Here is a 17,998-nt window from a genome sequence, read left to right as displayed (position 1 = left end):
TACCTACAAGAAGGGAGGGATTAGTGTCCAGTCTGTAAGTGCCGATATTTGCATAAATTATCGCATAAAGTTGCATAAAAAAAAAAAACAATATTCGTCATTACGAATATTTATCACCATGTTCAAAATTTTCACGAAATCGTGAAGTGCCGATATTCGGGGTAAGAATTAGCATTTTGAATATTCGCATTCAACTCTATGCAGGAAGAGACCCAAGATGAGACGAAGGACGAGACGCGACCCAGGAATGAAAATCTGCATCTAAAAACCTGAGTGTGTAAACACCGCTCAAACCTATAGAGCTGCTAAAATCCTGAAGGTTCTCAGACGTGTCCAGGAGACACCTTACTCATCACGTCGCTTCCTATAAGAAACCTTCAGCCTCTATAAAGTCTGAAATGGCTGATAACAGGGAACAACAGAACATGAATGTGAATGACTTCTGGGTTAGTGTCCCTGATGGTTTCTAAGAATAAGCTGCAGAGAAGGTTCTCACGCTGCACCAACAACATTTCCAGAATTTAAAGAAAAAAAATTCTAAAAGTTAATTTCTAGATGACGTGTCGGGAAAAAGATCTGGGCATTCTGGGACATGTAGTGTAAAGCGGCAGATCACCGGGAGCCGCATGGAATAAGATGACTCAGCAGAGACGAACCACACAATGGGAACCGCACCATCGTCCATTAGAGCGCCGGTCCCTTCCACAAGGGGGCGCTGGTGCAGCAGTAATGGAGGACGCGCAGTTTTCTTCCAGCGTTCATCTCTTACAGGAAAATGTTTGTCAGTGAGAAGATGTCCTGCTGTATAAAGACACACAAACACCAACACACTAAACACCAAAACACTAAACAACTCACTAAACACCAATACACCAGACACCAACACACTAAACACCAACACACCAGACACCTCACTAAACACCAATACACTAGACACCAACACACCAGACACCAACACACCAGACAACTCACTAAACACCAACACACTAAACACCAACACACCAGACACCTCACTAAACACCAATACACTAGACACCAACACACTAAACACCAATACACCAGACACCAACACACTAAACACCAATACACCAGACACCAACACACTAAACACCAATACACTAGACACCAACACACTAAACACCAAAACACTAAACACCAATACACCAGACACCAACACACTAAACACCAATACACTAGACACCAACACACTAAACACCAAAACACTAAACACCAACACACTAAACACCAAAACACTAAACAACTCACTAAACACCAATACACCAGACACCAACACACTAAACACCAACACACCAGACACCTCACTAAACACCAATACACTAGACACCAACACACCAGACACCAACACACCAGACAACTCACTAAACACCAACACACTAAACACCAACACACCAGACACCTCACTAAACACCAATACACTAGACACCAACACACTAAACACCAATACACCAGACACCAACACACTAAACACCAATACACCAGACACCAACACACTAAACACCAATACACTAGACACCAACACACTAAACACCAACACACTAGACAACTCACTAAACACCAATACACCAGACACCAACACACTAAACACTAAAACACTAAACAACTCACTAAACACCAATACACCAGACACCAACACACTAAACACCAAAACACTAAACAACTCACTAAACACCAATACACCAGACACCAACACACTAAACACCAACACACCAGACAACTCACTAAACACCAATACACTAGACACCAACACACTACACACCAACACACTAGACAACTCACTAAACACCAACACACTAAACACCAACACACCAGACACCTCACTAAACACCAATACACTAGACACCAACACACCAGACACCAACACACTAAACACCAACACACCAGACACCTCACTAAACACCAATACACTAGACACCAACACACCAGACACCAACACACTAGACAACTCACTAAACACCAACACACTAAACACCAACACACCAGACACCTCACTAAACACCAATACACTAGACACCAACACACCAGACACCAACACACCAGACAACACACTAAACACCAACACACTAGACACCAACACACTAGACACCAACACACCAGACAACTCACTAAACACCAACACACTAGACACCAACACACTAGACAACTCACTAAACACCAACACACTAAACACCAACACACCAGACACCTCACTAAACACCAATACACTAGACACCAACACACCAGACACCAACACACCAGACAACTCACTAGACACCAACACACTAAACACCAACACACCAGACACCTCACTAAACACCAATACACTAGACACCAACACACCAGACACCAACACACCAGACAACTCACTAAACACCAATACACTAAACACCAACACTATACACCAACACACTAGACAACTCACTAAACACCAACACACCAGACACCAACACACTAAACACCAACACACCAGACAACTCACTAAACACCAACACACCAGACAACTCACTAAACACCAATACACTAGACACCAACACACCAGACACCAACACACCAGACACCTCACTAAACACCAATACACTAGACACCAACACACCAGACACCAACACACCAGACAACTCACTAAACACCAACACACTAAACACCAACACACTAGACACCAACACACTAGACACCAACACACTAGACACCAACACACCAGACAACTCACTAAACACCAACACACTAGACACCAACACACTAGACACCAACACACTATACACCAACACTATACACCAACTCACTAAACACCAACACACTAAACACCAACACTATACACCAACACTATACACCAACTCACTAAACACCAACACACTAGACAACTCACTAAACACCAACACACTAAACAACTCACTAAACACCAACACACTAAACAACTCACTAAACACCAACACTATACACCAACACACTAGACAACTCACTAAACACCAACACACTAGACAACTCACTAAACACCAATACACTAAACACCAACACACCAGACACCAACACACTAGACAACTCACTAAACACCAACACACTAGACACCAACACACTAGACAACTCACTAAACACCAATACACTAGACACCAACACACTAAACAACTCACTAAACACCAACACACTAGACAACTCACTAAACACCAACACACTAAACACCAACACACTAGACAACTCACTAAACACCAACACACTAAACACCAACACACTAGACAACTCACTAAACACCAACACACCAACACTATACACCAACACACTAGACAACTCACTAAACACCAACACACTAAACACCAACACACTAGACAACTCACTAAACACCAACACACTAGACAACTCACTAAACACCAATACACTAAACACCAACACACCAGACACCAACACACTAGACAACTCACTAAACACCAACACACTAGACACCAACACACCAGACACCTCACTAAACACCAATACACTAGACACCAACACACTAGACACCAACACACCAGACACCAACACACCAGACAACTCACTAAACACCAACACACTAAACACCAACACACTAGACACCAACACACTAGACACCAACACACTAGACACCAACACACTAGACACCAACACACCAGACACGAACACACCAAACATCAACACCATAAACACCTTGAACATCTGTTTAAAGGGGTATTCCAGGCAAAGCCTTTTTATATATATATATATATCAACTGGCTACGGAAAGTTAAACAGATTTGTAAATTACTTCTATTAAAAAATCTTAATCCTTCCAATAGTTATTAGCTTCTGAAGTTTTCTGTCTAACTGCTCAATGATGATGTCACGTTCCGGGAGCTGTGCATGATGGGAGAATATCCCCATAGGAGCTGGACAGCTCCCGGGACGCGAGTCATCAGAGAATACCCCTTTAAGCTTTTAAGACCAGATTCTGTTTGGCGCTTATTTGGCACAGCTTAAAGGGGTAAAACACACAGACTGTCGGCCAGAAAACACGTGCACAGGATAGAGCCTATGAGACAGTCCGGAGCCTATGAGACAGGCCGGAGCCTATGAGACAGGCCGGAGCCTATGAGACAGGCCGGAGCCTATGAGACAGGCCGGAGCCTATGAGACCGTCCGGAGCCTATGAGACAGTCAGGAACCTATGAGACAGTCAGGAACCTATGAGACAGTCAGGAACCTATGAGACAGTCTGGAGCCTATGAGACAGTCCGGAACCTATGAGACAGGCCGGAGCCTATGAGACAGTCTGGAGCCTATGAGACAGTCCGGAGCCTATGAGACAGGCCGGAGCCTATGAGACAGGCCGGAGCCTATGAGACAGTCAGGAACCTATGAGACAGTCCGGAACCTATGAGACAGGCCAGAGCCTATGAGACAGGACAACTTCTACAAGACCAAAAGAATCAACAGCAGATTGATTAGATTTGGGTTCGGTGACATGTCAGAGGTTATGGCTGGTGGGGGGCAGGGTGCTGAGACTCCTACAATCACTTAAAGGGGTACTCCGGTGAAAACCTTTTTTTCTTTTAAATCAACTGGTGCCAGAAAGTTAAACATATTTGTAAATTACTTCTATTTAAAAATCTTAATCCTTCCAGTACTTATTAGCTGCTGAATGCTACAGAGGAAATTCCTTTCTTTTTGGAACACTGATGGCATCACGAGCACAGTGCTCTCTGCTGACATCTCTGTCCATTTTAGCAACCGTGCATAGCAGATGTATGCTAAGGGCAGCATGGTGGCTCAGTGGTTAGCACTGCTGCCTTGCAGTGCTGGGGACAACAATAAATAAAGACTTATTATAATAACGTCAGCAGAGAGCACTGTGCTCGTGATGTCATCAGAGAGCATTCCAAAAAGAAAAGAATTTCCTCTGTAGCATTCAGCAGCTAATAAGTACAGGAAGGATAAAGATTTTTTAATAGAAGTAATGTAAAAATCTGTTTAACTTTCCGGAGACAGTTGATTTAAAAAAAAATAAATAAAAAATAAATAAAAAAGGTTTTCACCCGAGTACCCCTTTAAGGTGTGTTCCTAGAAGCATGCACAACTCCTCCCTCCCCCACCCCTCTCTGCTTGGCTTCCAGCACTGAGCCCTGTACATCAATCATACATGGTAAGGAGGGGTGGGGGAGGAGGGGAGCATGATGCAGCTCAGCCCTGCCTCTGGGACACTTCAGCTTAGAAGGAAAACAAGATTTTACAATTTTTCAAACAGAAATCATCTAAAAACCATGTATGATGGGACATCTGGCCCTGTCTGGAGCTCTGAGCCTCATACAGAGCGGACACGTCCCAATAAGCCGCAAGATCTGCTGGGGGGGGGGGGGGCGCCACCTCCCCCAATCACTCAAACACACACTCAATAGAACAAAGTCCAACTCCACTCAAATATCCTAACAATCCGGCTTCATGAAATGCACTTCCTTTAACCCTTCTCTTGCTGGTCTGGATTCTGCCTCACACTATTCCTTTAACCCTTCTCTTGCTGGTCTGGATTCTGCCTCACACTATTCCTTTAACCCTTCTCTTGCTGGTCTGGATTCTGCCTCACACTATTCCTTTAACCCTTCTCTTGCTGGTCTGGATTCTGCCTCACACTATTCCTTTAACCCTTCTCTTGCCGGTCTGGATTCTGCCTCACACTATTCCTTTAACCCTTCTCTTGCTGGTCTGGATTCTGCCTCACACTATTCCTTTAACCCTTCTCTTGCTGGTCTGGATTCTGCCTTACACTATTCCTTTAACCCTTCTCTTGCTGGTCTGGATTCTGCCTCACACTATTCCTTTAACCCTTCTCTTGCTGGTCTGGATTCTGCCTCACACTATTCCTTTAACCCTTCTCTTGCTGGTCTGGATTCTGCCTCACACTATTCCTTTAACCCTTCTCTTGCTGGTCTGGATTCTGCCTCACACTATTCCTTTAACCCTTCTCTTGCCGGTCTGGATTCTGCCTCACACTATTCCTTTAACCCTTCTCTTGCTGGTCTGGATTCTGCCTCACACTATTCCTTTAACCCTTCTCTTGCTGGTCTGGATTCTGCCTCACACTATTCCTTTAACCCTTCTCTTGCTGGTCTGGATTCTGCCTCACACTATTCCTTTAACCCTTCTCTTGCCGGTCTGGATTCTGCCTTACACTATCCCTTTAACCCTTCTCTTGCTGGTTTGGATTCTGCCACACACTATTCCTTTAACCCTTCTCTTGCTGGTCTGGATTCTGCCTCACACTATTCCTTTAACCCTTCTCTTGCCGGTCTGGATTCTGCCTTACACTATCCCTTTAACCCTTCTCTTGCTGGTTTGGATTCTGCCACACACTATTCCTTTAACCCTTCTCTTGCTGGTCTGGATTCTGCCATACACTATCCCTTTAACCCTTCTCTTGCTGGTCTGGATTCTGCCTTACACTATTCCTTTAACCCTTCTCTTGCAGGTCTGGATTCTGCCTCACACTATTCCTTTAACCCTTCTCTTGCCGGTCTGGATTCTGCCTCACACTATCCCTTTAACCCTTCTCTTGCTGGTCTGGATTCTGCCTTACACTATTCCTTTAACCCTTCTCTTGCTGGTCTGGATTCACCCTTACACTATTTTTGCTGTGTTTGGCCGGAGCCGGTGGCTCAGGAATCTGTTTGGAAAATCTATAAAGAAGGAATTTATAGGAGTATAAAAAACTAAAAACAATACTACAGCGCTCCAAGATGTAAAATGTGCGGCTGTAAGTAGTGACTGGGAAAGTTGCCAACAATTCTTTTGGGACTTTCCGTATATAACCATTAACCCTTCCAAAATGGCATCCTGTGTCCTCATGTGCCCCCGTATGAGCTGGGAGGGGCGCCACTAATATAAACACAGACCCGTCACCTTCTTACAGGATATTTATTCCCCTTACAGTCATGAATATGCACAAGTGTGTATATATATATATATATACACATACACACACACACACACACACACACACACACTATAGGGCAGCAGGTTTCCCGTTGGCAGGACGATGACAGGACATGTTAGGTGTTTCTGGCTTATCACCACCATCGATAGGCCACAAGCAGCATCATGCCTGCAGCCACTAGAGGCCGGAGTCTCTCTTCCTCCTGGATGCATACAATGAGAGCGATTTCTTGTGCAGAGCAAACGTTGACCAGTTGCCCATAGCAACCAACCAGCTTGCTTCTTTGATTTTTAAAAAAAGACTCTTAAAAATGTGATCTGATTGGTTGCTATGGGCAACTGGTCAACGTTTGCTCTGCACAGGTTTTGATAAATTTCCTCCATGAATGACATCATTGCGCACATCTACAAGGTAGAGAAGCTCCCGGCCTCTAATGGCTGCTGGAAGAAGCTGGTTACAGCTTTTTATGTTTATAAATCGTTTTCAGGGGTCCTATCTACGGGGGGCAAACCACATATAAAGGGAGTATACTACATAGAGGGGAGGTAAGTAAACTGCCTTCAGGGAGACATTTCCTTCTGGGGGAGGGGGGGGGGTCAAACTACATACAGGGGGGGTAAACTGCCATCATGGAAGATCCTACTTATAGTTTGGGGGGAGACAAACTATATTGAGGAGGGGCGTACTACACACATGGGGGTAAACTGTCTTCATGGGCAAAAACCTACCTATGGGGGGGGCATACTACATTCAGGGTGGTCCTACCTAGAGGGTAAAACAACCTACTGGAGAAAACATACTGGGGAAACATCACAGGGTAGTGGCTGGATGAAATTGCCCTGGCTGTCTGGGCTAAATGGAGAAGAAAAAGGAAAGTGACTGTCTTGGAGAAGAACAGACGCCCCCTGTGGTCACTGGTTATAGCAGCACTGTAACCTACGCAGCCAACAGGGATATACAGGGATTGGGAAGGACTTCTTTGTAACCATTTGTTTTTGTCTTTTGTCGAGTATTATTTGGTAGGGATTAGTGCTGGGCGATATGACCAAAAATTAGTAGCACAGTATTTTTCTAAAGTTTCACGGTATTTTACGGTATTTTATTTTTTTTTACATTGAGACTTGCATTTAGGTGTCGTAGCGGAACTAAATGGGCTTTTGGAACTAAATGATCTGAACACTGGGGCAGTGGAGTACCCTTTTAAATAGATGTAACAAACAACCCTACAGCCTCCAGCTGTTGCAAAACTACAACTCCCAGCATGTTGGACTATATAGTAGTATATAGTATAGGTCAGTGTTTCCCAACTAGGGGTGCCTCCAGCTGTTGCAAAACTACAACTCCCAGCATGTTGGACTATATAGTAGTGTATAGTATAGGTCAGTGTTTCCCAACTAGGGGTGCCTCCAGCTGTTGCAAAACTACTACTCCCAGCATGTTGGACTATATAGTAGTATATAGTATAGGTCAGTGTTTCCCAACTAGGGGTGCCTCCAGCTGTTGCAAAACTACAACTCCCAGCATGTTGGACTATATAGTAGTGTATAGTATAGGTCAGTGTTTCCCAACCAGGGGTGCCTCCAGCTGTTGCAAAACTACAACTCCCAGCATGTTGGACTATGTAGTAGTGTATAGTATAGGTCAGTGTTTCCCAACTAGGGGTGCCTCCAGCTGTTGCAAAACTACAACTCCCAGCATGTTTGACTATATAGTAGTGTATAGTATATGTCAGTGTTTCCCTACTAGGGGTGCCTCCAGCTGTTGCAAAACTACAACTCCCAGCATGTTGGACTATGTAGTAGTGTATAGTATATGTCAGTGTTTCCCTACTAGGGGTGCCTCCAGCTGTTGCAAAACTACACTCCCAGCATGCCCGGACAGCTGTTGGCTGTCCGGGCATGCTGGGAGTTGTAGTTTTGCAACAGCTGGAAGGCCTCAACAGCTGGAGGGCCTACTGTAGGTATAGTATATTATACAGACCCCTGTCCATCCCAGAACCCTGACTCACCTTCCCAGTTGCTGCAGGGACCGTCCAGGGAGGGTGGTCCAGGCTATCCATCCTTCCTGTAGTGTCCGGCGGCATTCCGGGTGGAGGGTGAACCGGTCGGGGCTGTCCGTCTTCTCTGGGGGTCCTCTTCTCCACTCCGGGCAGGCTCCGGCCTAGTAACGGTGCATAGACGCCGCTGCGCAGTGACGTCCGTGTGCAGCGACGCACCTGACGTCACGGACGTAGCGGCGTCTATGCAGCATACTAGGCCGGAGGACAGCCCGGACCCGGTTCACCCTCCACCCACTACAGGAAGGATGGATGGCCCGGACCACCCCCATTACGGGTAAGTTAAAAAAAAATTATTGACTCGGAGGGTGGGGGAGGGGCTCGACCGGTATAGCGGTTTGGGCAAAAATCCATACCGTGGGGGAGAGAAAAAAAAAAAAAAAGGAATCCGGTTCATAACGGTATAGCGCCCGGCACTAGTAGGGATGCCCCGAGGTAAATTTCTTTTGAGGGGTGCTCCAATGTAGAAAAGGTTGGTAAACACTGTTATGTGTTATAGGGAACGTGTCTGCGCTATATGAGGCTCGGGCTGTGGACATGGGCAGAAAGACTAGTGATACCAATCTTCTAGTTATAAAATCCTGTTTTCCTTCCAAGTTAAAGTGTCATAGAGGCGGAGCTGAGCTGCAGTATGAAGACAATGACAATATACGTAGGATAGAGGTCATCTGACCATCATGTGCACCAATCTCTCCATACACACTCCCCTCAGCTGAGCATGCACGGATCTTGTAGCTGAAGACTAAGACATAAAAGTCTACACACCCGATCCTGGTCTGCCCTGACATCAGCTGATGGAGACGGACTGCAGGCTCTCATACACATTAATTGTTGATGCCACAATAATATAACCTAATGTTTATGGGCCGCCCTAAGCGCCATTTACCCAGAACAATCATTAAAATAATCATACCGTCCAAACATCAGATCCGTCATCAGTGCAGCCTTGTCAGATCACATGACACTGGGGACATCCAGGAGGCCTTTATATCCAGGACTTATGTCTGCAAAACTGATTAAAAGGGGTCCCTGGGGTCTGGCTAAAATCAATACAGTGCGGGGGAGGGAAATAGAAGATGAAGCCATACTCACTCCCGCTGCTCCTGGTTGGCTGTGTCCGGTCCCTGGATCTTCTTCCTGCTTAAGAGACGAGTGCCTGGTGCAGGACCTACCGACTCAGCCAATCACTGTCTTCAGTGCTCTTTTCGGTTATTGATTGGCTTATCCGGCAGATCCAGCACCGAGCGCTTGTCTAAGAAGCAGGAAGAAAATCTAGGGGCCGGACACCACTAAACAGGAGCAGCAGGGGAGCGGGGGATGGGTTAGTATTGGGGATTTTCCTATTTCCCTACCATCCCAGCACAATATTATTTTTTAGTAAACACTGATTAACCCCTTTAGTACTGAAGCGGTATATAACTTACCCCTTATCCACAGGATAGGGGATAAGGGTTTGATAGGGGGGTGTCCCACGCACGAACGCCTCTCACATGGAGGGGGTGTGTTGGCTGTAACGTCTTTAGCTTTCCCCCCATAGAGCCCCTCCATGGACTTTCATGTGTTGGGGCCATTAGACCCCCGTAGATCACATGGCTCAGACGCAGGGACCTCCCCAGACACCAGGTATTATATACGGCTGAGGAGGCGGACTGACACCATGTTCTGCCGTCCTTCTCTGCTTTGTCATCACAACACAAATAATCCAGATTCTGCCTGGAAGCTGATCCTCCATTTTGGATTTTATTAGCCGTTGTTGGACAGAATGAAGTCCACATCATATGACTGCGGAGATCAATCTGCCTGCACTACAAAGATCACCACGGATATGGACGAGCTCTGTGTAATGCTCACTGTCACCTCTGGGGGAGCTGCAGGGAAGAAGAACACTCACAGCTAAGTCTAACCACAGATTACAGGGGGTCTTGGCAGGGGGGGGTACTGTGTGGTCAGAATTTTTTGCTATTGACCCTTCTTTCAAACATGTGGAGGCCCCCTTTAACACAGAACATAAAGCAGCCAGCCAGACCCATAGGTCATAGGTCACTCAGGGTCTTTCATTGTTTTACCTTCATTCTCTTGGGGAAGTTGACAGCATAGTAGGCGTAGCACATCCCGCGGCTCCCAGCGCCCACCATCAGGACCGTCACGCACTTCACATCTCCCACATCAGGTCTTGGCTGAAGGAAGAAAGAAAACATTTACATCACCGGTGTTACACAAACTGTGCGACCAATAACACGACCAGGGGAGGGATTCCATTCACTGACAGCAAGAGATTGTGACGAGATCTATGAGTAAAACACAAAGGCCCCGATATATTAAACTGTGAGAGAAAAAAAATGAAGAGATTTACCCTTAGTAACCAATCACAACTCAGCTCTCAGCCCATAGCAACCAATCACTGCTCAGCTCTCAGTCCACAACAACCAATCACTGCTCAGCTCTCAGCCCATAACAACCAATCACTGCTCAGCTCTCAGCCCATAGCAACCAATCACTGCTCAGCTCTCAGTCCACAGCAACCAATCACTGCTCAGCTCTCAGTCCACAACAACCAATCACTGCTCAGCTCTCAGCCCATAGCAACCAATCACTGCTCAGCTCTCAGCCCATAGCAACCAATCACTGCTCAGCTCTCAGCCCATAGCAACCAATCACAGCTCAGCTCTCAGCTCATAGCAACCAATCACAGCTCAGCTCTCAGCCCATAGCAACCAATCACAGCTCAGCTCTCAGCCCATAGCAACCAATCACTGCTCAGCTCTCAGCCCATAGCAACCAATAACTGCTCAGCTCTCAGCCCATAGCAACCAATCACAGCTCAGCTCTCAGCCCATAGCAACCAATCACAGCTCAGCTCTCAGCCCATAGCAACCAATCACTGCTCAGCTCTCAGCCCATAGCAACCAATCACTGCTCAGCTCTCAGCCCATAGCAACCAATCACTGCTCAGCTCTCAGCCCATAGCAACCAATCACTGCTCAGCTCTCAGCCCATAACAACCAATCACAGCTCAGATCTCAGCCCATAACAACCAATCACTGCTCAGCTCTCAGCCCATAGCAACCAATCAGAGCTCAGCTCTCAGCCCATAGCAACCAATCACAGCTCAGCTCTCAGCCCATAGCAACCAATCACAGCTCAGCTCAGCTCTCAGCCCATAGCAACCAATCACTGCTCAGCTCTCAGCCCATAGCAACCAATCACTGCTCAGCTCTCAGCCCATAGCAACCAATCACAGCTCCGCTCTCAGCCCATAACAACCAATCACAACTCAGCTATTATCCCATAACAACCAATCACAGCTCAGCTCTCAGTCCATAACAACCAATCACAACTCAGCTCTCAGCCCATAACAACCAATCACAGCTCAGCTCTCAGCTTATAGCAACCTATCACAGCTCCGCTCTCAGCCCATAACAACCAATCACAACTCAGCTATTATCCCATAACAACCAATCACAGCTCAGCTCTCAGCCCATAGTAACCAATCACAACTCAGCTATTATCCCATAACAACCAATCACAACTCAGCTATTATCCCATAACAACCAATCACAACTCAGCTATTATCCCATAACAACCAATCACTGCTCAGCTCTCAGTCCACAACAACCAATCACTGCTCAGCTCTCAGCCCATAACAACCAATCACTGCTCAGCTCTCAGCCCATAGCAACCAATCACTGCTCAGCTCTCAGTCCACAGCAACCAATCACTGCTCAGCTCTCAGTCCACAACAACCAATCACTGCTCAGCTCTCAGCCCATAGCAACCAATCACTGCTCAGCTCTCAGCCCATAGCAACCAATCACTGCTCAGCTCTCAGCCCATAGCAACCAATCACAACTCAGCTCTCAGCCCATAGCAACCAATCACTGCTCAGCTCTCAGTCCACAACAACCAATCACTGCTCAGCTCTCAGCCCATAACAACCAATCACTGCTCAGCTCTCAGCCCATAGCAACCAATCACTGCTCAGCTCTCAGTCCACAGCAACCAATCACTGCTCAGCTCTCAGTCCACAACAACCAATCACTGCTCAGCTCTCAGCCCATAGCAACCAATCACTGCTCAGCTCTCAGCCCATAGCAACCAATCACTGCTCAGCTCTCAGCCCATAGCAACCAATCACAGCTCAGCTCTCAGCTCATAGCAACCAATCACAGCTCAGCTCTCAGCCCATAGCAACCAATCACAGCTCAGCTCTCAGCCCATAGCAACCAATCACTGCTCAGCTCTCAGCCCATAGCAACCAATAACTGCTCAGCTCTCAGCCCATAGCAACCAATCACAGCTCAGCTCTCAGCCCATAGCAACCAATCACAGCTCAGCTCTCAGCCCATAGCAACCAATCACTGCTCAGCTCTCAGCCCATAGCAACCAATCACTGCTCAGCTCTCAGCCCATAGCAACCAATCACTGCTCAGCTCTCAGCCCATAGCAACCAATCACTGCTCAGCTCTCAGCCCATAACAACCAATCACAGCTCAGATCTCAGCCCATAACAACCAATCACTGCTCAGCTCTCAGCCCATAGCAACCAATCAGAGCTCAGCTCTCAGCCCATAGCAACCAATCACAGCTCAGCTCTCAGCCCATAGCAACCAATCACAGCTCAGCTCAGCTCTCAGCCCATAGCAACCAATCACTGCTCAGCTCTCAGCCCATAGCAACCAATCACTGCTCAGCTCTCAGCCCATAGCAACCAATCACAGCTCCGCTCTCAGCCCATAACAACCAATCACAACTCAGCTATTATCCCATAACAACCAATCACAGCTCAGCTCTCAGTCCATAACAACCAATCACAACTCAGCTCTCAGCCCATAACAACCAATCACAGCTCAGCTCTCAGCTTATAGCAACCTATCACAGCTCCGCTCTCAGCCCATAACAACCAATCACAACTCAGCTATTATCCCATAACAACCAATCACAGCTCAGCTCTCAGCCCATAGTAACCAATCACAACTCAGCTATTATCCCATAACAACCAATCACAACTCAGCTATTATCCCATAACAACCAATCACAACTCAGCTATTATCCCATAACAACCAATCACAACTCAGCTGTCAGCTCATAGCAACCAATCACAGCTCAGCTATTATCCCATAGCAACCAATTACAACTCAGCTGTCAGCTCATAGCAACCAATCCCAACTCAGCTATTATCCCATAGCAACCAATTACAACTCAGCTCTCAGCCCATAGCAACCAATTACAACTCAGCTCTCAGCCCATAGCAACCAATCACAACTCAGCTATTATCCCATACCAACCAATCACAGCTCATATGTCAGCCCATAGCAACCAATCACAACTCAACTCTCAGTCCATAACAACCAATCACAGCTCAGCTGTCAGCCCATAGCAACCAATCACAACTCAGCTATTATCCCATAACAACCAATCACAGCTCAGCTCTCAGTCCATAACAACCAATCACAGCTCACCTCTCAGCCCATAACAACCAATCACAGCTCAGCTGTCAGCCCATAGCAACCAATCACTGCTCAGCTCTCAGTCCATAACAACCAATCACAGCTCAGCTATTATCCCATAACAAACAATCACAACTCAGCTGTCAGCTCATAGCAACCAATCACAGCTCAGCTCTCAGCCCATAACAACCAATCACAGCTCAGCTCTCAGCCCATAGTAACCAATCACAGCTCAGCTCTCAGCCCATAACAACCAATCACAACTCAGCTCTCAGTCCATAACAACCAATCACAGCTCAGCTCTCAGTCCATAACAACCAATCACAACTCACCTCTCAGCCCATAACAACCAATCACAGCTCAGCTGTCAGCCCATAGCAACCAGTCACAGCTCAGTTGTCAGCCCATAGCAACCAATCACTGCTCAGCTCTCAGCCCATAGCAACCAATCACTGCTCAGCTCTCAGCCCATAGCAACCAATCACTGCTCAGCTCTCAGCCCATAGCAACCAATCACAGCTCAGCTCTCAGCCCATAGCAACCAATCACAGCTCAGCTCTCAGCCCATAGCAACCAATCACTGCTCAGCTCTCAGCCCATAACAACCAATCACTGCTCAGCTCTCAGCCCATAGCAACCAATCACTGGTTGCTATGGGCTGAGAGCTGAGCTCTGATTGGTTGCTATGGGCTGAGAGCTGAGCAATCAGAGCTCAGCTCTCAGCCCATAGCAACCAATCACTGCTCAGCTCTCAGCCCATAACAACCAATCACAGCTCAGCTCTCAGTCCACAACAACCAATCACTGCTCAGCTCTCAGCCCATAGCAACCAATCACTGCTCAGCTCTCAGCCCATAGCAACCAATCACTGCTCAGCTCTCAGCCCATAGCAACCAATCACAGCTCAGCTCTCAGCTCATAGCAACCAATCACAGCTCAGCTCTCAGCCCATAGCAACCAATCACAGCTCAGCTCTCAGCCCATAGCAACCAATCACTGCTCAGCTCTCAGCCCATAGCAACCAATCACTGCTCAGCTCTCAGCCCATAGCAACCAATCACTGCTCAGCTCTCAGCCCATAGCAACCAATCACAGCTCAGCTCTCAGCTCATAGCAACCAATCACAGCTCAGCTCTCAGCCCATAGCAACCAATCACAGCTCAGCTCTCAGCCCATAGCAACCAATCACTGCTCAGCTCTCAGCCCATAGCAACCAATCACTGCTCAGCTCTCAGCCCATAGCAACCAATCACTGCTCAGCTCTCAGCCCATAGCAACCAATCACTGCTCAGCTCTCAGCCCATAGCAACCAATCACAGCTCAGCTCTCAGCCCATAGCAACCAATCACAGCTCAGCTCTCAGCCCATAGCAACCAATCACTGCTCAGCTCTCAGCCCATAGCAACCAATCAGAGCTCAGCTCTCAGCCCATAGCAACCAATCACTGCTCAGCTCTCAGCCCATAACAACCAATCACAGCTCAGATCTCAGCCCATAACAACCAATCACTGCTCAGCTCTCAGCCCATAGCAACCAATCAGAGCTCAGCTCTCAGCCCATAGCAACCAATCACAGCTCAGCTCTCAGCCCATAGCAACCAATCACAGCTCAGCTCTCAGCCCATAGCAACCAATCACTGCTCAGCTCTCAGCCCATAGCAACCAATCACTGCTCAGCTCTCAGCCCATAGCAACCAATCACAGCTCCGCTCTCAGCCCATAACAACCAATCACAACTCAGCTATTATCCCATAACAACCAATCACAGCTCAGCTCTCAGCCCATAGCAACCAATCACTGCTCAGCTCTCAGCCCATAGCAACCAATCACTGCTCAGCTCTCAGCCCATAGCAACCAATCACAGCTCCGCTCTCAGCCCATAACAACCAATCACAACTCAGCTATTATCCCATAACAACCAATCACAGCTCAGCTCTCAGTCCATAACAACCAATCACAACTCAGCTCTCAGCCCATAACAACCAATCACAGCTCAGCTCTCAGCTTATAGCAACCTATCACAGCTCCGCTCTCAGCCCATAACAACCAATCACAACTCAGCTATTATCCCATAACAACCAATCACAGCTCAGCTCTCAGCCCATAGTAACCAATCACAACTCAGCTATTATCCCATAACAACCAATCACAACTCAGCTATTATCCCATAACAACCAATCACAACTCAGCTATTATCCCATAACAACCAATCACAACTCAGCTCTCAGCCCATAGCAACCAATCACAACTCAGCTATTATCCCATACCAACCAATCACAGCTCATATGTCAGCCCATAGCAACCAATCACAACTCAACTCTCAGTCCATAACAACCAATCACAGCTCAGCTGTCAGCCCATAGCAACCAATCACAACTCAGCTATTATCCCATAACAACCAATCACAGCTCAGCTCTCAGTCCATAACAACCAATCACAGCTCACCTCTCAGCCCATAACAACCAATCACAGCTCAGCTGTCAGCCCATAGCAACCAATCACTGCTCAGCTCTCAGTCCATAACAACCAATCACAGCTCACCTCTCAGCCCATAACAACCAATCACAACTCAGCTGTCAGCTCATAGCAACCAATCACAGCTCAGCTCTCAGCCCATAACAACCAATCACAGCTCAGCTCTCAGCCCATAGTAACCAATCACAGCTCAGCTCTCAGCCCATAACAACCAATCACAACTCAGCTCTCAGTCCATAACAACCAATCACAGCTCAGCTCTCAGTCCATAACAACCAATCACAACTCACCTCTCAGCCCATAACAACCAATCACAGCTCAGCTGTCAGCCCATAGCAACCAGTCACAGCTCAGTTGTCAGCCCATAGCAACCAATCACTGCTCAGCTCTCAGCCCATAGCAACCAATCACTGCTCAGCTCTCAGCCCATAGCAACCAATCACTGCTCAGCTCTCAGCCCATAGCAACCAATCACAGCTCAGCTCTCAGCCCATAGCAACCAATCACAGCTCAGCTCTCAGCCCATAGCAACCAATCACTGCTCAGCTCTCAGCCCATAGCAACCAATCACAGCTCAGCTCTCAGCCCATAGCAACCAATCACAGCTCAGCTCTCAGCCCATAGCAACCAATCAGAGCTCAGCTCTCAGCCCATAGCAACCAATCACTGCTCAGCTCTCAGCCCATAACAACCAATCACAGCTCAGATCTCAGCCCATAACAACCAATCACTGCTCAGCTCTCAGCCCATAGCAACCAATCAGAGCTCAGCTCTCAGCCCATAGCAACCAATCACAGCTCAGCTCTCAGCCCATAGCAACCAATCACAGCTCAGCTCTCAGCCCATAGCAACCAATCACTGCTCAGCTCTCAGCCCATAGCAACCAATCACTGCTCAGCTCTCAGCCCATAGCAACCAATCACAGCTCCGCTCTCAGCCCATAACAACCAATCACAACTCAGCTATTATCCCATAACAACCAATCACAGCTCAGCTCTCAGTCCATAACAACCAATCACAACTCAGCTCTCAGCCCATAACAACCAATCACAGCTCAGCTCTCAGCTTATAGCAACCTATCACAGCTCCGCTCTCAGCCCATAACAACCAATCACAA

The 17,998-nt window shown here is 47.2% G+C and overlaps 1 protein-coding gene across 1 annotated transcript in view; it reads right to left on the bottom strand.

Moving 5' to 3' along the window:
- LOC130339929 (glucose-6-phosphate 3-dehydrogenase-like) overlaps window positions 1-17,998 on the bottom strand; it is a 75,007-nt gene that overhangs the window by 39,590 nt on the left and 17,419 nt on the right. The window contains exon 3 of the mRNA XM_056554115.1: window positions 11,027-11,137. Coding sequence (XP_056410090.1) covers window positions 11,027-11,137 — 111 coding nt within the window. The remainder of the gene's footprint in view (window positions 1-11,026; window positions 11,138-17,998) is intronic.

This window comes from Hyla sarda, unplaced genomic scaffold (assembly GCF_029499605.1).
Source record: "Hyla sarda isolate aHylSar1 unplaced genomic scaffold, aHylSar1.hap1 scaffold_560, whole genome shotgun sequence".
NCBI lineage: Eukaryota > Metazoa > Chordata > Amphibia > Anura > Hylidae > Hyla > Hyla sarda.
This window is presented reverse-complemented; position numbering and strand designations above follow the sequence as displayed.